The 22,540-nt window shown below is 40.0% G+C and overlaps 2 protein-coding genes across 5 annotated transcripts in view; one reads left to right on the top strand and one right to left on the bottom strand.

Moving 5' to 3' along the window:
* Positions 1-18,911, bottom strand: part of LOC136873811 (protein MTSS 2) — a 644,214-nt gene extending 625,303 nt beyond the window's left edge. For all 4 annotated transcript variants that reach the window (XM_067147063.2, XM_067147065.2, XM_067147066.2 and 1 more), the window contains exon 1: positions 18,371-18,911. In XM_067147063.2, the coding sequence (XP_067003164.1) occupies positions 18,371-18,442 (72 nt within the window). In that variant the 5' untranslated portion in view covers positions 18,443-18,911. The remainder of the gene's footprint in view (positions 1-18,370) is intronic.
* Positions 18,912-19,580: 669 nt separating this feature from the next.
* Positions 19,581-22,265, top strand: IKKepsilon (I-kappaB kinase epsilon). The gene has a single exon (XM_067148293.2). It carries the CDS (start codon positions 19,671-19,673, stop codon positions 21,921-21,923), a length of 2,253 nt encoding a protein of 750 aa, XP_067004394.1. The 5' UTR covers positions 19,581-19,670; the 3' UTR covers positions 21,924-22,265.
* Positions 22,266-22,540: the final 275 nt, after the last annotated feature.

Genomic DNA, 22,540 nt, shown 5'->3' with positions numbered 1-22,540 from the left:
ACAGCTGCGCGGCTCTAACCGCACGGCCAACTCGTCCGGTAAATAGGGGAGTGAGAAATGGTGAAAAAGAAAATATCCAAAATGACCGAGATAATGGACGTATGTGTGTATGTTCCAGCAAAACAGTCAACTAAATTTGGAACAAATATGACTATCTCGAAAAAATACTGTGGAGGGTAAGGCACCCCTAGAAACCCTAGGAAAGGGGATCAATATATAAAAAACGACCGATATTAATGTCGAATCCATAGTTTCCGGCACTATTGGAGCGATTTCAACCAAACTTCGTACACTTATGACTTACCACCACGAGACGAAACGCATGGGGTACGACCCTTAGGAAAGGAGGTTGAGAAGTGCTGAGATATAAAAAAAATCGAACATAGTGTGGAATCCATAGTCCCCTGTGGCATAGGGGGCGAAAACGGATGAAAAAAGAAAATTACCAAAGTGACCAAGGTTATGATGTATGTTTGTGAACTCTATTCTCGCATAGCTGTCAACTAAACTTGGTAGAAATATTACTTACAATCTGGAAAAAATACGGTGGGAATAAGACACCCCAAGACCTGCAGGGAAGGGGGTGAAATATAACTAAAAACGACCGATATTAGTGTTAAATTTATAGTTCACGAGACTACTAGAGCGTTTTCGACCATACATGGTACACTTATGACTTAATATCCGAGACGATTGGCGTGGGGCTAAGACACCCTTAGGGGTGGGGGTGACTGTGTGAGATATGAAACTCGAAAATAGTGTCGAATCCATAATTTCCGGCGTCTCTGATATGGATAGTGACGCTGTGGATATTTTTTTCAAGTCCAAGTTTAGCCTCCTTCGGCATAGGGGTTGAGAAAGGGTAGTACAGCTCTCAACCAAATGTGATACAAGTATGGCTTACTATTTGGAAAAAGTACTGTGGGGGTAAGAGACCCCTAGCACTCCTAGGGTAGGGGGTGAAATGTAAAAGTAATCGAGAACGAACAGTATTTGTGTCGAATCCATAGTTTGCAGGGTCGCTGAGATGAACTGTGACATTCTGGACGCCGTTTAGTCAAAGTACAGCCCCCATGGGCGTGGTGATGAGAAGGGGTGAAATAGAAACGTCCAAAATTACCAAGATTTATCATCAACGTCATCATGAATTCCTTCCAGCGAGTCGGGTATGAAGTTTAAGAACGATGTGCCTCCATTTATTAAGGTCCTGGTATGCTACTTTTCTCTGTAGGGCATCCCATGTTTCTCCTCTCTTCTCCAGGTCTTCTCTTATCTGATCTAACAAGATTACGTGATATAAAATTACGTAAGTTATGGATGTATGCGTCTCTGTTCCAGCACAGCTCTCAACCAAAGTTGGTACACATGACTTACTATCCGAAAAAAATAAAATAATAAATACTGTGCGAATATCACACATCTAGCAACCCGAAGCGAGGGGATGAAATGTAAAAATAATCGAAAACGACCCATATTAATATCGAATCCATAGTTTTCGGGGTGGCCGAGATGAACTGTTACACTATGGATGCCGTTTAACCAAAGTACTGCCCCTATAGGCGTCCAAAATTACCAAGATTATGGATGAATGTGTGTAGGTTCCAGTACAGCTCAACCAAAGTTGGTACACATATGACATACTATCTGGAGAAATTGCCTTTGGTCAACTGTTCTCTTCCGACCCCGACAGTATTGGTTTCGCGAGGCATAGAGAGTATTTCATTTTCCCACCCTTCGTAGCCCTTCTTTCTTTTTCCATTACCTTCATACTTCAAACAGTCGGACTTTTTCTATTTTTGCTCTGATTAATGTTAAAGAAAGGATAGTTCCTTTTAAAACAATCACCACTACCAAAATAAGTAATTACGTGTTAATGATATTTTGTTCCTATTTTACTTGCTGTTCGATGCCGTCATCTGTGTGTAATCTTCATTTGGGTAACTATTTGAAGTCGAGACTCGCTGATCAAAAACAAGCCGATACTATTCCAAAGAGTAAAGCGCGGCTGCTTTGCAGCAGTTTAACGGTACATTTCAGCACCAAGCGACCAATCGAAGCTGTACATTAACATTCCTGCAAATGTTAATTACACTGCTGCACAATGGTTTCTTTACTGTACATTTCAGTTTTAAGAAGATTCATTAAAAGTGAATATAACATTTTCAAATACCGTATAATCCTGTTTCATCATGGGAGTCTACCATCATTCCTCGAGTAGCACAACCAGTTCAGCCTCCATTGGCATTCGATCCGGTATCAAGGTCGTTCGGCTAAATTTAACGGGAAGAGGCAAGTGAATTTTCCCGCTAATAACTGCCATACAGTAGTATAACAGACGGGAGAGTTACTAGAAAATACAGCGTAATAAAAACGGTAACCATAGGTGGTAGAACATTGCACTTTACTCATACAAGAACGCTCACAGTTAAAGACATGCAGAAAACATGCAACCGATTCCTGTTTGGAGACGGAAGTGAAAAAGACTTCCTACACGGTAACTGTAAAATGTTCTACGAGATTACAGAAAAAACATACCATTTTTGTGGCTACAGCGAGTACAAGTCTGGAAGCTCTGTTCCGTGCAGTCCAAGGTTCCACATCTAACAGAAGCAACTGGTTCTATTGAACCCTCACCCACAAACATGTAGGAGTTCCAAAATGGACAGTCTGCTCAAAGTAGCTGTGGATTAGATTCAATGTAGATCTGAACGTTCCATGGTTTATTATTTCAAATTTGTGAAATTACCTTCATTATTTTCTTTCTTGCTCACTAGTATACTTGTACTTCTGTTTTTAATAGTCTGTGTGCGCCGTCCAAGAACGTTCAGTCTTGTACGATCAAGTTCTGATAACACGGGTGACATTTTAAAGACCTTATACAAGATATTCATGTCACTATCAACGTCCGAAGGATGTTTAATATCACCACTGCCACCATAATTTTTCTAATTTAAACACGCATTCTTGTAACTCCCCAGAATCTAATAGCTGGTGAGCTAAGAGTGGCGACCACGGGGACCAAGTAAGTCCAACATTGCTTCCACTTACTAGTGCTAAGCTTTCTTACCTATGAGCCCTCCCCTTGTCAACTCTTGTCTGATCCCGACGGTTCCAAAGTTACCGAAGAGGCTTTCATTATCACATCTTTTGTGATCATCATATCTCACTACCGAAACTTACCTTTTATTCCTCGAAGAGTCTTAACTCTTCCCATTTATTCAATATAATTAATATTAAGGAGGGGTAATAATTTCGTTCCTACAAGAGTCCGGTCCAAAGACACGACATTTATGCTTACTGATAAAATGGAAAGAAAATCCACACATTTCTGTACAAGAGGCACAAAGAACGAATCTGCCTCAAAATGACCAAAAGGAGCTGTATAATCAGCGCATGTTAAATGTTATAGGCCTTACAGGTGATGCAATGATTGTTTTAAGACGTGAAATAACTAGATTATCAGCCCCTCTTTACATTAATCGTAGGAGGAAATCTAATAATAATTTCTCGAATATCCTTTCAATAATTACATTACTGCTAAAGGTTTAAGAGATACTGAAGTGTCAGAATTTCGTCTGGGTATTTGACTTGTCCCGTCCTGCTGCTTGCATTAGCCCGTCCTCTCTCAGTCCTTCCCAACCACCTCTGAGAGAGCGGGCTACTTCAGGACAATCCCACTGCGCAGTACACAGACATACAGTACAAAGGGCACTGGGAAAGTTTTGCAACGTGATTGAACGCTTTAGATTGTTTCAAAATAATTTCCACCACACTCAATATACTTCTCCATACGTCGAAACCAGTCACTGAACCAACTCTGCCACTTTCCTTCGATTATATTTTCACACTTGATCCCATGCTGCAAGACGATCCTCGTCGGATGCAAAACGCCGCCCTTTCAGCTTCATCTTCACTTCTGGGAAGAATGCGAAGTCACATGGGGCAAGATCAGGGCTGTATAGAGGGTGATCAAGCACAGTCAACCCTGATCTGGCAAGAAAATCCATTGTTACATTAGTACGATGTGTTGGAGCATTGTCGTGATGCAAGAGCCAAGTGTTGAGCCATGACCTTGGAAGGAGCTGCTTGAGAGCCTGGATGACCTGAGACAGACAAGTCTCACTGTACCACTTCGCAGCAAATGTCCTTTTTGTTTCTAACACAACCCGAGTCAGGATGTCCCGTTTAGTGAAGAATACTGCAATCATCCTTTTCTTCACTAACCTTGACTTTCGCAGTCTCTCTTTTTTTTTTTTTTTGCTTTACGTCGCACCGACACAGATAGGTCTTATGGCGACGATGGGGCAGGGAAGAGCTAGGAGTGGGAAGGAAGGTACAGCCCCAGCATTTGCCTGGTGTGAAAATGGGAAACCACGGCAAACCATTTTCAGGGCTGCCTACAGTGGGGTTCGAACCTACTATCTCCCGAATACTGGATACTGGCCGCACTTAAGCGACTGCAGCTATCGAGCTCGGTTTTCGCACAGTCACAGGAGTACGCTCATCTTCAAACAGCCACACCTTATTTTGGGATTTTGTTGGGACATCGTAATAATAAAGCGAAGTTTCGTCACCTGTAACGGTGCTATTGACGTTACGCGAAGTCCCATTTTCAAACTGTTTTAGCATTTTTCGGCACCATTTCACTCTATGTGCCCTTTGTTCCTCTGAAAGTGAATGGGGCACCCAAAGGGAACAAACCTTTCTAACATGGAGATGGTCGTGTAGAAGTGAATGAATAGCTGGTGCAGGGATGTGGAGGGTCTGTTCTACCTGCCGATATGTCAACCGCCTCTCTTGCTGCAACATTTTCCTCAGAGCTTCAATGTTTTCCTCAGTCAATGATTCAGACGGTCGCCCAGAACGAGGATCGTCTTCAACCCCCAAATTTCCCCTCTGGAACTCTTTGTAACAGCGGAAAATTGTTGTCCGATGTGGACAGTTTTTCCCCTGCACAGGAGTCATTTCCTCCAGGCTCTGGTCAACAGTTAATCCACGAGCAAAATTGTAGCGGATAATTGCGCGATATTCACCTTTATTTTTTTTTTTGTTAGGGGCTTTACGTCGCACCGACACAGATAGGTCTTATGGCGACGATGGGATAGGAAAGGCCTAGGAGTTGGAAGGAAGCGGCCGTGGCCTTAATTAAGGGACAGCCCCAGCATTTGCCTGGTGTGAAAATGGGAAACCACGGAAAACCATTTTCAGGGCTGCCGATAGTGGGATTCGAACCTACTATCTCCCGGATGCAAGCTCACAGCCGCGCGCCTCTACGCGCACGGCCAACTCGCCCGGTATTATTCACCTTTAAACCACACTGACATCTTAACTTGCTTTCAGTCCCACTGCTTGGTAACAATTGGTGTGAAGGTCGCGCTTTGCTGTCTTCTAGACCGGTTTTCACCCCTCACCATAACATGGGTGTCCAGCCAACCGTTTTTGCGTATTGCAAAACTTTCCTAGTGCCCTCTGTATATAGCCTAGTATCTAAGTTAAAGTATGAGAGTTACTATTACTAAAATATGAGTATTATTCAGCTAAGATGTCTACCTCAAATAACTCGTCCACCGTTGAAGATATCGACATTCTGTTTTCACTTTCGATAATGGTACCAAGCGACTCATAATCGGACTTGCAGCACTTTTCCAGGGTGTCAATTCTTCTGAAATAATGATACTAACTTTATTTTATCAAACGGAACTACACTGTTTTATATACTTCACCTTCAATTTGCAAATATTATTAATTCAGCACCGTGATTATTTTAAAAATCGGACAAGTACTTCGAGAAAATGTAATGTATTCAAACGTGCTTCATTTGCTAGTCAGGGCCTGCTCTGTTCGATTCGCGCTACGAATGAAACTTGAGCAAGCTGCTGACATACAGAATTCATTCACCTTCATCTGTGCCCATACATAGGGGAACCTGAGGTAGTTAGAACATGGGGTAATTAAAACATCATATAAATACCATACATAGGAAAATAAAATACAAAACTGATAGGGTAATTAAAAAAACCTCTTGTACAAATTGAGTAACACTACTGTGTGGGAATGCAGAAATACCATTAGCTACTTTTGGTATTTACATGATAATGTTGTAATTACCCAGGGTTCCTATACCCTACAATAAAATGTACGAAACATCAATAAAAGAGAATTGGGAACTATTGCCACAGAAATCCAAAAGAAATTTTAAATATTTCCGGTAATCATCGTCTAAATTGTAAAAATTCAGAATCCTTGTGGTAATTCACAGTCTGTAATCTGATAACTTTTCAAAATACTGCTAAATATATATTGTGTATTTTTTAGCTGGTAGTACAGTATTTCTGTTCATAGATATGGAGGCCTACTCCATAATGTACAGACAGTATTTATTTCAAATGATGTATGTTTGTTGGTTTGTTTTGGCTGTAGTAGATATATGCCTAATTATTGCCAATAAACCGAATACTCTCTCCTCAGTTTCTGGTCATATGAAACTGGGACAAGCCTAATCACCAAAGCCGTGGACATAGGCAAAATATGGAAACCTAACAATATATTCTGTATTATTCTGTAAGCTCGACTACTGACCACCAACAAATTCGCCACTTAATTGTACCAAAACAACGCGAAACAATGATTACTAAATACAGCACTCCAGTATTTCAACCATTACTCTTGGTCGCCTCTCTTTCCTGTTCTCGCGGGCATAACACTGCGGACGGGTTCTTTTCCGTTAAGTAACAACCGCTTCAACAGGAGCTAATCCCGTAAGTCCTGAGCGCAGAACATAAGATTTAGGAATTACTATGTTTGGTTTCTGAAATGTGTCTGTAGGCGCGTTGGTTTGGTACCGTCTTGAGGTCGACCAACAGTGTTTTCCAACGACTCTTTGAACGCTTCTCGGACGTGAACCGTACGTTAATGCGCCCATCTCGGGAACGAACGATTCTTACAGGATATACAGAAGAGATACAATTACAATGCAAATATTACATCTGAAATTATAACTACAGCAGCTGAGAGAAGGTCTGAGTTCAAAACACATCTTATTGTAATCAATCATCTCTGCTAAGAATTCTAGACCGATTCCCTGACCTACGTATAATTATAGTCCGATCGTGCATAAGGATGAAAAAGGAGCTACAATAAAACTGTCCACATAAGTAACAGTTTACACAGCGCATCTGTCGTGTTCAAGAGGGAGATCATCTTACTGTTTTTATGGTTCATATACCTGCACTGATATTAAATCATAATAACACTTTCCACTTAAATGTCACAATACAAGAACAAGTGATCTCTGTTTTGCATCTTCAGAGAGATGTTTATAGCAAGGAGACATTTACTGAAATTAAATGCGGCCGGGCTGAGTAGCTCAGGAGGTAGATAGCGGGTTCGATCCCAACTCAGTCCGGTCAGCCTCGAGTCGGTAGATTTACTGGCACGTTAAAGAAAACCGGTGGGGCAACATTCCGGCGCCTTGGCGTTTCCGGACATAAAACCAATATTTGTAAAAATAAAAAAATAAGAAACAACTACGGATTTCGCGCTCAGCTACATAAACTACAGCGCAGGTTTTCAGATCTTATAGCCATGTCGAATGTTCTCCGAAGAATCCCTATGAAGTCCAGTTGGCATTCTCAAAGTAAGTGAATCCGTCGGACAAGTCATTCGCAGGTAAGAAGTGGGAATTCGTACAGAACTTCCCTATATTTTCAAGTTCGAAAGTCCTCGGAAATAAATATTCTACACTGTAAAGCATTCTCGAAGGAAAAAAAAAAAAAAAAAAAAAAACAGACAAGGTTGTAAGTTAGCTGTACGTCACTGCTGGTACGTCACCGGACCTCCAGCTCTACACGGAATCCATACCATTTGCAATGGTGACCGGTGCCACTAGCGACCCCATAATCTGTAACAGTACCGGATGCGACAAGTGTTGAAAACCCAGTTTTCATTTTAATAAGCTATGTCGTCATCCAAGATAAGGTAAGCTAAGTCAGAACCAGGAAAGGTTAGAAAAAAGCCAAAAATTGATAGCACTGCTTACCGGGCAGGGAATTAAATTCTTCTTTGCTCTGTTCAAATAGCGAACTACTATAACCGCAAACTATGCACAACATTTAATTAGCTACACTGAATTAGTCTTCAGGAAATACAGCCTATACGAGTCTTCACGGAGAATAATACCAATGATTCTCTGTATTATCCGCGCACTTTTTAGTGATAGATTTTTGTACTCGTTGGAGAAGTAAGAAGGGTTCCGTTAATACTGCCAACTGAATGGAAATGAAATCTGAATTGAATCGATAATATGATCGATCGTTATGAATTTTATAAACCTTTATTATTTTAAGCAAACAACTGTGTCACACACACAATATTTAATACTATATAACATTTCCCGTTGCGAAAAGTGTTCCTAGCATGAATTCTATAGTTTAGCTTTGCTGTGTAAACAACAACAGTACGAGTACTTAAAGTGTACGCCAGATGGCGCACAGCGATGATAAGCGATTCTTAGTTTGTGTTTCAAAGGTTGCCAATACGAATCTCGAAGATAACGAAAGTCGACCGCTTCAGCACTAGGGTGTAAATCTATCACTAAAAAGTGCGCAGATAATACATTACATCACACACAAAAGTAATATCTAAAACCAACTCAAGAATTCGTCCTTGTAACCTTATTCAGCGTAATGTATAATTTGGAATGCCATAAACCGAGATATTCCTTCCCCAGAGAAGACATAGATGGGCCACATATAATGCAAGAGATATTTTACGGTCAAAACTCTAAAAATGTGTGTGTGTGTGGGCGGGGTACAATTAGGTAATTGTACTGATACTAGAGTAACAAGTTCAATTATATTTTAACGAAGATTATAGGCCTATTTGTTTTACAATTATCTTTAAATACAGTTCTTGGGGATCATCACGATCACTCCCTGGATTTTTGGGAACCAGAGATGACAGAGCAGCAGCATCCTAAGTTGATTTTGAAGAATTTAATGGGGATGATCACGATCACTCCGTGGATTTTTGGGAACCAGAGATGACAGAGCAGCAGAATCCTAAGTTGATTTTGAAGAATTTAAAAAGTACCAGCACTAAACGCAATGTCACTTGAACCACTCCTATCAGCAGTTACTGCCCCCACTTTACATAACACGGAATATGATGATGCATTTACTTTTTATCCTACAACATGCCCGTATATACAGTTGCGTTTCCATGTCTAGGAGAAGGTACCAAACAGGTTATCTCATTGTGTTACGGCACTGCCTGTTACCGTAACTTCGGGAGATAACTGGGTTCGAATCCTCCCGTCAGCCATCCTCCAAAATGTTTTTTCGTAATTTCCCATTTTCATTTCCAACCAAATGCTGGGATGATACCTTTCTCATGGCCATTTCCACTTTATTCTCATTCCTAGCCCGTACAATTACACCTACATCCACAGACAACACTGTCGCACAAGTAGTACATGTAACTCACTTCGATAGGGTGTACCGGGAAAAGCGGCTACAGATCTGGCGAGCCAAACCTGCCCTCGGACACTCCCGGCATTAAAAACCATGTGCTAAAAATACAATTTGATGATGATTATGACGCTTGTTTAAAGGCGCCTAACATCTAGGTCGTCGGCCCCTAATGGTACGAAATGAGACGAAATGGAATGACAAATTAAAAGTCCAAAATCCTCCACTGACCAGATTTCAAAACGTGAGGAAGAATGGATGGATATGAATTTTTAAAAATCAGTAGATCCGACCCGCAATGCCTCACATTCACAGAGAATGGCGTAAAACAATAGGAGTACTGACCAACGGACTGCTGCTATAGCATAATACTGAATCGATGCTGCTTGCAGTCTAAAGGAGTCCAAAATCCAAGTCATCGGCCCCTCATAATGGTACTTATCGCTAGGAAAGTAGAACCATGGTATTTGTCATGTTGCGGTACTAATCAAAAGTAGCGTAGACTCGCGGTATTCCACACATTATGGTACTTCTCACAAGTAATGAAATTCGCACATGTAATACAGACCTATGGTGTTTCGCACATTGCGGCGCCATTTACAGGCAACGCAAACCTATGGTGTTCCTCATACAATGGCTACTAATCATAGGCAAGCCAGAACAATGGTGTCGCTCCTAAAGTGGTATTAATCACAGGTACTGTAAAAGCCGGCAACACACACTGTTGCTACTAATCACAAACCTATTGTGTACCTAACATAGTGGTACTACGCGCAAGTATAATATAAGCGACCCATGGTGTTCCCCGCGTGATGGTCGCCACTTTTAGTCGCCTCTTACGACAGGCAGGGGATACCGTGGGTGTATTCTTCGTCTGCGTCCCCCACCCACAGAAGGTTGTGTGTTTGGTCCGCAACAGGTAAAATACAATTTGAAAACGTTCAAGGTAATAAGAAGTGGTAGCATTCATTCAGATACCCTTAAGTTTCGTAAGATCATGTTACATAATCAAATCACATTTCAGAATATACATGATGGAAGGCAACTGATGCACCAAATTACCACAATATAACTTGGAGAGAGGATCACAATGCCGTAATATTCAGGTCTGTAGCTTGCACCGTTATTACAAGATATTAGAATCATTCCGTATTGACGGTTTTCACTTTACAATGGCGAAAAATGAAAGTATCCTCCTAATCAATACATCATATATTCCGTCATTAGACGGAGTAAACAAGTTCAGACATGTTTCGGCTCGTTTGAGCCATCTTCAGTGAAAAAATTAGGGGGGTTGGAATAATTTACATAATATGAGTTGAAAAAATGCTAAAAAACATAATGAAAGCGCAAATGAAAAAACAAACAAAAGAGGGCCTAGACGGAAACAAAATAGCACAAATATACAATATTTACATCAATATGCAGAGCAAAAAATAACTTATTGCAACAAAATTCAGTGAAACAGGAGTTAATTTGAAATAATAATTGATACTAAAAAACTGCGTTAACCTAAGAAACAAGGGAATGAGAAAACAAATGATGTAGATGGAAATGAATAATAGTAGCATATGGTGAGGTTGTGGACCTCATAGTTTACAAATTATTAGTTTATAAAAACGATAAAACAGTTTGAAATCGCTGTCAAAATCCTAGTGGAAACCCATCACATCAAAATGGTCAGGAGGAGAGCGGGAGCAAACATTTTGAGAGAAACCAAGCCTGAATTAACATGCAGGCGAAAAGCCTGTGATAAGGAGAAAAAACACCTTAAATTTAAGGCTTCAGAAATAGCAGCATTCTTAATATCTTCTCAATCTAGCGGTCCCTTTCTTCATTATTATCTCATAATGTTGGCTGGTGTTTTGCCTTATTATAGAGGGGTCGGAAGGGCCGCATATAAAAAATATGAGAAGCTCCCGCTCTCCTCCTGACCATTTTGATGTGATGGGTTTCCACTAGGATTTTGACAGCGATTTCAAACTGTTTTATCGTTGTTATAAACTAATAATTTGTAAACTATGAGGTCCACAACCTCACCATGTGCTACTATTATTCATTTCCATCTACATCATTTGTTTTCTCATTCCCTTGTTTCTTAGGTTAACGCAGTTTTTTAGTATCAATTATTATTTCAAATTAACTCCTGTTTCACAGGATTTTGTTGCAATAAGTTATTTTTTGCTCTGCATATTGATGTAAATATTGTATATTTGTGCTATTTTGTTTCCGTCTAGGCCCTCTTTTGTTTGTTTTTTCATTTGCGCTTTCATTATGTTTTTTAGCATTTTTTCAACTCATATTATGTAAATTATTCCAACCCCCCTAATTTTTTCACTGAAGATGGCTCAAACGAGCCGAAACATATCTGAACTTGTTTACTCCGTCTAATGACGGAATATATGATGTATTGATTAGGAGGATACTTTCACTTTTCGCCATTGTAAAGTTGCACCGTTATGTTTAGATTTGGGATAAAGTAAGTTAGATGAACTGTTCGACTGATAAGCAGTATATTCCGAGCTGTCAGTGGAGAGATGGCGTGGAATAACATCAGTAGACGAATACGTTTGAGCGTTGCTTTTAAAGTAGGAAAGATTACAATATGAAGATTAAGTTGGAATTCAAGAGGACAAATCGGGGCAAATATTCGTTTTTAGGAAGAGGGGTTAGGGATTGGAATAATTTACCAAAGGAAATGTTCGATAAATTTCTAAAATCTCTGAAATTATTTAAGAAAATACTAGGTAAACAGCCGATAAGCAATCTGGCATTTCGGCGATTGCCCTAAATACAGATTAGTGGTGAGTAGAGGATTCGATCCCGGGATCCCGGCCGCTTTTCAATCACGTAGTTTGCGGGATTAAGTTTTCCGAATTCCGGGATTTTCAGGATTGACAAAATTTTTTCACAATAGACTGCGTGAAGCGAAACTCTCAGTGGGTTTGAATAATCCAGTGCAGTTGGAAGAGTTCGATTTCGACCTTATCGATGAAATCATTAAAGTCTTCGCTCCAGTCAAATTAACTGTAGAAACACTGTCGCACAGCTGATGCTGCCCTTAAGTTTCTTTTTAAGCAGTTAAATGACAATAGCTCCGAGTTGGCTTCTAAATTCAAGATACATCTACAAAAGCGCATGAAGATCGCCGAAGGAATGAGCTGAGTGGCGTATTATGCAACCTACAAAATCCTCATAGTGACGATGTGGCGTTTGCGTTCGATGATGAAATAAAGTGTAAATTTTCAAGTCCGAGCAATGTTCTGATAAAAAACCAGATTTTCTTTAATTGAGAGATGGTAAAAGAATGACGAAGAGGAAGAACAAAATATGCAAGTCCGGCCTACAAATACAGAAAAAGGTGATTTGACGCTCAAAGAAAACCTACTCCTGAAGCATTAAATGAAAATGAATTTTCCAGAATTGTCAATAATGAAATAAACCTATACGAGTCTTCAAATTCTACTCGGAGCTATAACCGAGAGCAGGCTTATAAGTATTTACTAACGATTCCTCCAACTTCCATCGAACTTGAACGTGCTTTCTCAGCAGCTGCATATATGTGCAACAAATTGAGAAGCAGGCTCGGTGATGAGACACTGGACGCGTTGTTATTTCTCAGATCATATTTTCGCAATTCAAATTAGAATGTTCCTATTAAATTAGTTTTCTTTATATTTACGAAAAATATAAACCGTGACTGATTAATGTTATATTTAAATACTTTTTGCTAAGAAACTTTCTACGTACTTATTATGAAAGTCGTCTATTTAGTTTATGATCCTAGTGGCTCTTATCTCGGGGGGAGTGTGACCTGGCAACCACGAGACTCTTAGCTGAGTCCTGGCATTGCTTCCACTTGTGTCAGGCTCCTCACTTTCATCCATCCTCTCTGACCTCCGTTGGTCAACTCTTGTTCTTTTCCGACCCTGACGGTATTACGTGTGGAGGGCTAGGGAATCGTGATTTTTCATGCCCTTCGTCTTTCTTTGGCCAGTACCGGTACCTTCATTTTCATTTCCCTTCATTTTTTAAAATCTCTGATTAGTGCTATATAGGCGATGGTAGCCTACTTGTACTTCCTCTTAAAACAATCACCACCACCCGATTTTCTGTTCGCTGACAAAACTGCAACGTATTCTCAGTTATAAACCGTAAGACTGCAGCTCCATTTCCGCCTCTGATATGTTATTTATTATGATTACGTACAAAAATAAATTTGATATTTAATGTCAATTTCCGCAGAACCACAGTCTCCACAGAATGTTTTCATTGCGATCGGATTTCCGCTGGACATTTATTCAGTTATGAACAGGTTTCACTGCATCTAATCACTGAAGCAATGAGATTGTCAAACAAGGTACGGCACAATACTGGCGGGGAAGCGCTTACTCACTACTCAGTGCGGGATTTCTGAGACATTCCAAAGTGCGTGAGTTTACAGCCAACAAATGAAGGGTCCAGGGGAAGAACATGCTATAATAAGTCACATTTTCCCAATTTTACAGGAAAGCATTATTAAAACTTTGTAACACCATGTTCTTCCCCTGAATATGGTTTTTAAAATCGCTCATACCTAGGGATTTAACAGTATTGGACAGAGGATTGAAACTACATTCTTAGAGCCACAAGATGCCAGTAATATCGGAAAACATGAAAATTGACTTTCTTAGTATCCAATCCTGCAACCCTGAGCACACAAGAGCTGCCCAACTACCCCGCGCAGCTAACCCTATTTCATTTTAATTTTCTTTACCGTGAGCCTCCGTAGCTCAGACGGCAGCGCGTCGGCCTCTCACCGCTGGATACCGTGGTTCAAATCTTGCTGGACAAAGCGGAGGCGGGACAGGTTTTTCTCCGGGTACTCCGGCTTTCCCTGTCATCTTTCATTCCACAACACTCTCCATTATCATTTCACTTTGGGAGTGGCGACCCCATTATACTAATAGCCTATATATGGTTCATTCATTACATCCATGACCCGATCAATGACTTGAAAACAGGTTGTAGGTTTTCATTCGTTTTCTTGACCGAAAAGTGCCCAGAACAAGAACTGACTGAAATCGCCAGTACTGATAACCTTAGGCTTATTTCTGTACATAAAGGTCCCAAATACGTCTTCTGGTATCATAATCAAATGTATGCAAAAGACTGTGCAGTAACGACGACATTTCTTAATGGTTAGTCCACACCAAAGTTAATAAGCAATGTTAAGGAAACAAAGTTAATAAACAATGTTAACGAAAACATTTCTCAAGATGTTAATACACTCTTGTTAACAAACCTCTTTAACATTGTGTCCACACCAAATGAACTTTTGTTAACAAACTTCTTTAACATTGTGTCCACACCAAAATATCTGTTTGTGAGGTTACTATGGATAAGGTCAGGAAGAAGAAAATACAGCTGCAGCTTTCATTATTTTAATGAGTGCAATTAGAGAAAAATGCAGACAAAGTGTGGCAAAGAAAAATATTGGAAAAGCGTTTAGAATTAAGTTTGGAGAGGGCACTTAGGCCTATGTCAGAACTTTCAATTCATGATGCAGCAGGCTTTCAAAACTTTGAGAATGTCCCCACAAGACTTTCAGTTCTTGTTGACAGTAATTGAGTCTGAAATTGGAAGAAAGGATACACATTTATCGGAATGTCATCTGCATTAATGTTAGACTAAGTATAACTTGAAGATTCCTAGCGACTGGTGACTGCTACCAATGATCATGTAAGAGTGTAAGAGAAATACTCCTACACTTCACTTATGTATTTGTATGGTGTATATGAGTTGCTTGCAATTCGACAGTCGATTTCAAAAATTAATAAAAGTATTGTATTCCACGCTACGAATATGCGTGTTCTAATTGCGTCTTTGCGCATGTGCGAACCGAAATGTTAACGAAAACACGAAATGTTAATGAAAAGTTTCATTCACAAAAGTTAAAGAAATTTTGTTTATCAACATGCTCGAAGAGTTAATGAACACGCTATTTTGTTTATTAACAGACAGAAATGTTCATGAACATTGTTAATAAACACTGTTAATGAACAAAGTTAACGAAAAGATCTTGGTGTGGACGCACCTTTACACACATGCAATGGCGACATTCCTTAGCCCTTACTATCTGCACATACAGGAGCTTCAAGGTAGTGATAGTAAATGTAGAGTAGGCCTATTTTATTTATTTGACTGACGTGCGAGGGAATATTCAAAACAAGAATGGGGAAACGTTTTCCTAAGCACTAGATTAACGAGAATGAACTTAGCATATCAAACACATATTTTAGGACACTTGAATCCCCTAAAACTTGATGGAACTACGGGCCAAACCATAGCAGATAAAGAAACAGGGAAAAAAATGGTAAAATTATATAAATCCTTTGTTATGTCAATCAAAAGTCGATAAAATGGAACAGGAAGTAAAAGAGGGAGCCGAAGGCTTTATCCAGGTAGAAAAACAAATCCCCTTAGCACAGGCCAGAGTAAAATGTAGCTTTCAGCATTCCTTTGTAGTCTCAGCATCATTATTTTATGGCTGCGACAATATGGATGTTGCTGAGGTAAGAGCAGTGCTGAGTACTGACAAAGACATTCAGAACACGACTAGTGCGTCTGAATGTTATGAAGTGTGCTACTAATAGGGCCAGTCGTGCTGCAATAGCACTTTTTGGTGCTGCGAAGAAAACAACGGCAAACTATCTCACTCATCATGCCTTGTACGCCTTATTGAGACGCCGCGATCGGTTATGGCGGTTTCTACCATTGGCTTTACGTCGCTCGGACACAGAAAGGTCTTAGGCCTATAGCGACGATGGGACAGGAACGGGCTAGGAGTGGGAAGGAAGCGGCCATGGTTTTAAGGTACAGGCATTTGCCTGGTGCGAAAATGGGAAACGACGGAAAACCATCTTCAGGGCTGGCGACAGTGGGGTTAGAACCCACAATCTCCCGAATGCAAGTTCATAGCTGCGCGCCTCTAACCGCACGGCCAACTCGCTCGGTGGCCTTCGGTGCCATCGGTGGTGTTTAAGAATCCAACCATCCTGGGTTGAAGATTATTAAAATGCAGCACCGGGCGAGTTAGCCGTGCGGTTAGGGCCGCGCAGCTGAGAGCTTGCATCCGGGAGATAGTGGGTTCGAACCTCACTACCGAAAGCCCTGAAGATGGTTTTCCGTGGTTTCCCATTTTCACACCAGGCAAATGCTTGGGCTGTACCTTAATAAAGGCCACGGCCGCTTCCTTCCCATTCCTAGGCCTTTCCTATCCCATCGTCGCCATAAGACCTATCTGTGTCGGTGCGACGTAAAACAAATAGCAAATTTAATGCAGCATGATTTTAAGTGTTTAATCACTTGACAGATGACCAGAAAGGAGAACCTGTGTGAAACTCAGAACCGATCGCACACAGCTTTTACTCTTCAACGTTTCCTTGAAAATCTTCGATTATTTATTTACACTCCCGTTACATTTTGGCATATTCCCTACCCTGGTGAGGCAAGACAAAAGAAACAACTGCAGGATAAGAGCCCCGCATAATTTTCAATCATTTCTTCCTTTCTGACTCGTGCTTTTATTTATTTAGTATTTAGGCCAAAATACCTATTTGTGTCGGAGGGAAAGCAACGTGTGCAAAAACAAAAACACGCTCTTACTCATAAAAAAGACTCACTTTACTAAACAAACTTCGGGATTGATTAGTTTTAGAGGCACTTTTTTAATATATATGATTTCCTACGCAGTAAGGAAGTCAAAATGAAATATCCATATTTTCGTTTTTCGCTTTTAGAGAAATCAATATGGATCTTAATGAACAGCGGTGATAAATACAGTAGGCACCCTCTAACAACGAAACTGTATCGTTAGAGGGTTCTAATTCTTGTGAAATTGTACAAAGCTGCTGCAATGCGCATCTGTGTATAATATGTCCAACCCTTGTATTCCTAGAAAAATATCGCGCTAGTTTAACCCAAGTTGAAATGATTGCTGAAGAGCAGTGGGTACAAAACAAAAAACAACAAAAAAACATCTGGAGGGGCGTGGCAAAAACTGACGGTAAATACCATTTCCTCCTTTTACAAGTTCAATTCAGTTTGCATACGGTAGCCCACGTGTAATCGAAGATTACATTACTCGTAGTGGCATACTACAATAAACACTATTGGCATTAGAAATGACACATCATACTCCGAAAGAGAGAAAAGAATGAAGAATAAGAAAACAAGAAAATTAGGACGTCCAGAATGAGAAGCTAATAATGCTCTATCAGACCTCGTGTAGACAACCTGGCCGAAAGGGAAGCTTTTAAAGAGCAAGGAAAGTACCGGAACTTGAAGCGTGTTCGCATCATGAACTAGAAGGAAGAAACGCTCTGTATACCACATACTGTGCCCAGATCAAAACGTCCTACGATAATAATGCTCGAAACGATACCTCCTGGTCTTTACCGTTAATAAGTTACAGAATTTTGGTGAGATATTCACATAATTCGTCTGTCGAATCTAATAATCAAAAGAACACGATGACAGAGCTTACAAGAGCAACGATTGTTATTTAAACAAAATACGCAAACAACCTCGAGTGAGCACAGAGGATGAACATGATTGTCATTCATTTATTCAGTAATCAAACGCAACCATGACAGCGTAGTTAATAACTCAAAAATCTTGGTATGGTATTGCAATTTGCAATCACTGGGTATAAACAGGGTAAGAAAAACTATCAGGGCTCATCCAAAGCCAGCTATTTCCAGCATATAAATGTATCCTAAAAATATATTTCTAAACATGAAATTCAGCCTTTCAAGGCTTTCGTTTACGAAACCTTCACTACTAACAACATGTCAATATTGCTTACACCTTGTAAGAAACCTCCCCAGAATCCCATGCAATTAAAATGAAGTCTCCATTACCTTCATGTCGGTGATTATCTGCTGGAAAAGGCCACCCAGAGCACTACATTCCCTTTCTATGTTTGCTTCCATATTGATTTGTAGGGTGAAGGGTTTGTTTCCACTGTGTAGATAATGATCCAAGAATCTATGCGTGTTCTTTCCCAACGGACGTAAACATCAATAGAAATTCAGTTTTCGGCTTCATCACTGGAAGAGATGTTAAACATTCCTCTACTTATTGTTGATATTTCGGAATTGTGTGACAATGCTGTCATTACATTCAAAACGAATGAAAACACTTGTTAATGACTGCTGGATCATTCACTGAAGCAACACATCAAAAACACAGTCCATAATTTGCAGCGATACGTCCACACTAGATAAGCAAAATATCGCGTATACCGCAGGCTGTAGGTGAAAAATCTTAATGCAAATGAAATGCATGCAACTCGCTGGAAAACACCTCGAAAGGGAATCTTCTTTTCTGACCAACAACTCCGATCGAATTTACGGACGCACGAATTCTGGCTTTGATCACACGCTAACCTGAACTCGACAATCGAACACTACTAAACTCTACTTGTCTTGTGAGCTCTCTGTAGCTTGACATCCAATCATTATTTCACGCTGTGTAGTTCTCCAATCCTATTGGCTACGGTGTGCTCAACACTTGCCAACTTTGGCGTACTTTAAATGCTTTGCAGCTCTATCTCTTGAATGAAAAGAATACTATCTGAGAGCACATGACTGAGCCAGGATATGCTGTGAGTTTCCATATTAACCCACAGATGTCGGTATATACTGCACATGAGATCTCGGAACACGTCTATCCGAACAATGTCTTGTACTCAAGGATTCAAGACCTTCCTGGTTATTATAAATATTTTGATGAGAGAAAAGTTAAATTTTATTAGTGTTTATTTAGGATCATTTTCGTGCAATTATATGACACATTCGGCAATCAGTGTTCACAGTGAATATCTTCAATTTATAATTTTCTTCGCAACCTTTCTATTATCTGTATGTATAATAACTTCAGTGACTATCGTTTATGTCAATGCACATAACATTGTAATACTGACAGCCAAACAATATCAGTTTGGTATAACCGTTGGGTATAACCAAATACAGTATAACTCCCGAAAAAAATTCTCTTCTTTCTTGGGATTTCATTTTTGCACATTTGGCATCATGATATCTGACAGTTCATGGCTGGTTATCGTATAGATGTAGAAGTAAGAGGAAACGTGACGTTTGCAATGTTATAATTATCGCATATTTTATTTGAGAAGCGGTATTATTAGTGTTTGTTTTCAATATGTCATTCCTCAGAGGTTCTGCCAATTATGTCTGGTGTACGACTAGTGTTCTGGGTAAAGGTGCTACTGGAGCTGTGTTTCAAGGTGTAAATAAACACAATGGTGAGCCCGTAGCTGTGAAAACATTTAATCAGTTAAGTCATATGAGACCTCACGATGTGCAAGTGCGCGAGTTTGAAGTACTAAAGAAAGTGAAACATGAAAACATTGTCAAGTTACTTGCAATTGAAGAGGAACAGGAGGGAAGGGGAAAGGTTATAGTGATGGAACTCTGCACTGGAGGAAGTCTATTTAATATCCTTGATGATCCGGAAAATACTTACGGCCTGCAGGAGGAGGAATTCTTGCTTGTGCTAGAACATTTGTCTGCTGGAATGAAGCATTTGAGAGACAATAATCTTGTGCATCGTGATTTGAAACCTGGGAACATCATGAAGTTCATTGCTGATGATGGCAGTACTGTCTACAAACTCACAGATTTTGGAGCTGCCAGAGAGCTAGAAGAGGATCAGCAGTTTATGTCGCTTTATGGCACAGAAGAATACCTTCATCCGGATATGTATGAGCGTGCTGTTCTCCGCAAACCTGTTGGGAAAACATTTGGGGCTACTGTCGATCTGTGGTCAATAGGTGTAACCCTTTATCATGTAGCTACAGGTAACTTGCCTTTTCGACCATTTGGTGGACGACGGAATAAGGAGACTATGTATTACATTACAACTAAAAAGGCATCGGGTGTTATATCTGGATCCCAAACCTCAGAAAATGGTCCAATTGACTGGAGCAAGGAATTACCTAATAACTGTCAACTGAGTGCTGGTCTGAAGAAACTTGTGACTCCCTTGTTAGCTGGACTGTTGGAGGTCGACTCTCAAAGAATATGGAGCTTTGAAAAATTTTTCACTGAAGTTACTAGTATATTGTCAAGGAAGTTGGTACATATATTTCATGTCAATAAGGCTCAGAGTATTAGGGTTTACTTGCATCCTGATGAGACTTTTGTGGAATTCCAGTGCTTAGTTTTGGAACAAACTGATGTGTCTCCATTGAATCAAATACTATTATTTCAAGACAGCACATTACTCACAATCATTGAAGAAACAACGCCTGGTCGAGGGTATCCCACAACTGAAGAAGATAAACCAATTATGTTGTTTAGTAAGGAGAATAATAATGTAACTTTAAGTCCGGATATTGATATCCCAAAATTTCCAACATTTCCGAATCTTGTGTCTGTAGAGAATGATGCTAGTTTGGCTAAAACTGCTTGTAGTGTTGGTCATGTGTGTAGGAGACGAATCGAGAAGTTTTCTCGGTGTAGTAGACTAATTCATGGATGTGTGGATGAATTTACTGCTGTAGTGAGCAGAAACTTAGACAGAGTGTCCTCAAAGAGTGTAAATCTTCAAGAATTAACTCGTTGTGTGAGCAAAATGACCGAAGCCATTTCACGTGGTGAACAGGCAGTTCATAAGATGGTAAAGCTGTTGGGTCGCAGTGATACTTTAGAAGGATCAGAAGATTGGCTGAATGAGTTATCGGGTTTAAAGAAACAACTTATGAGTGAGATCGCACCAGCGATTCAGCAATTGCATCAAAGATATGTTGCAGAGCGCACTTTACGCAGAGAGTGGTCATCTGCTACTCGTGGCTTTCCATGCCCTTCAAAAGCACGGGCTCCAGCACGAGCTCGCACTATGTTGGATCGTTTACGAGATTCATGGCAGCATCTCCTCCGGGATCGTGCTACAAGAAGTTTAACATACAATGATGAGCAATTCCATGTTTTGGAAAGAATAAAAGTGGAAGAAACAGGTCGTCGTTTGAAATCTCTTCTAGAGACGGAATGTCAGCCAGCAGTTACTCAATTAGCAGAGAGCTTAGCTGACTGGTATAAAATGGCACAGACTGTATACTTACAAACACAAATTCTTGACAAAGACATTGATGCATATGAACGACGGCTTGAAGTGTTTACAAGTTATCTCTCTAATGGTGATGCAAGCTTTCATACCAGTTTGAGTACTGTGTTGGAGAAAGTTGAGAAAGATGGTAAAACTTCTAGAACACTTGGGAAGCAAATATCACGGACACGGCATGATGCAAAGATGATCCGTGAAAGCTTCAAAGATTTTCTTGTCGTTCGAGAGGAAATAGAAACAGTATTAAAGGAAAATTCAGAGTTAGTTCATCAGTTGAAGCAGATTACAGCAACATCTGTTGAAGGAATGGCCAATGGTAATGGTGATTAGCAGAGTATCTTCAGTCTACAATAGGCATACCTGTACTATCTGTGTCTTCTGAGAAATTTTATATACACTTCATTCCATGTTATAGGGTACGGTATGTGGTTGTGTATTGAGAATTTTATATTCAACTTCTTATCTCATGATACTTTCTTTAGGAATGGAAGCACTTGTTATTGCAGAGGTTTGTGCAATGAATTTATTTTCAACAGAGCTATAAAGTTTATTTTTACATTTCAGTGTGTGAATTGTTGAATGTTTTTAATTTAAAGACTATTGAAAACTATAATCATGATTTATGAAGTCATTAAATTCACTTCGTAAGTAATATTTATATTACTCGCGCAACTTTTAGTGATATCTCCTGGGCTCCCTAGTGCTGAATCGGTAGACCTCGGTTATCTTCGAGATTTGTATTGGCAACCTTTGAAACACAAACTATGAATCGCTTATGCATCGCCGTGAGACATCTGGCGTACACTTTACGTACTAGTACTATTGTTGTTTACACAGCAAAGCCAAACTATAGAATTCATGCTAGGAACAAGATTCGCATCGAGAAATGTTATATAATATGTGTGTGTGTGCGTGCGTGCGTGCGTGCGTGCGTGTGTGACACAGTT

Source organism: Anabrus simplex, chromosome 5 (genome assembly GCF_040414725.1).
Source record: "Anabrus simplex isolate iqAnaSimp1 chromosome 5, ASM4041472v1, whole genome shotgun sequence".
Lineage (NCBI taxonomy): Eukaryota > Metazoa > Arthropoda > Insecta > Orthoptera > Tettigoniidae > Anabrus > Anabrus simplex.
This window is presented reverse-complemented; position numbering and strand designations above follow the sequence as displayed.

What these genes read in the sequence shown, in the direction of transcription:
- IKKepsilon (XM_067148293.2), top strand. Translation starts at nt 19,671, where the DNA reads ATGTCATTCCTCAGAGGTTCTGCCAATTATGTCTGGTGTACGACTAGT.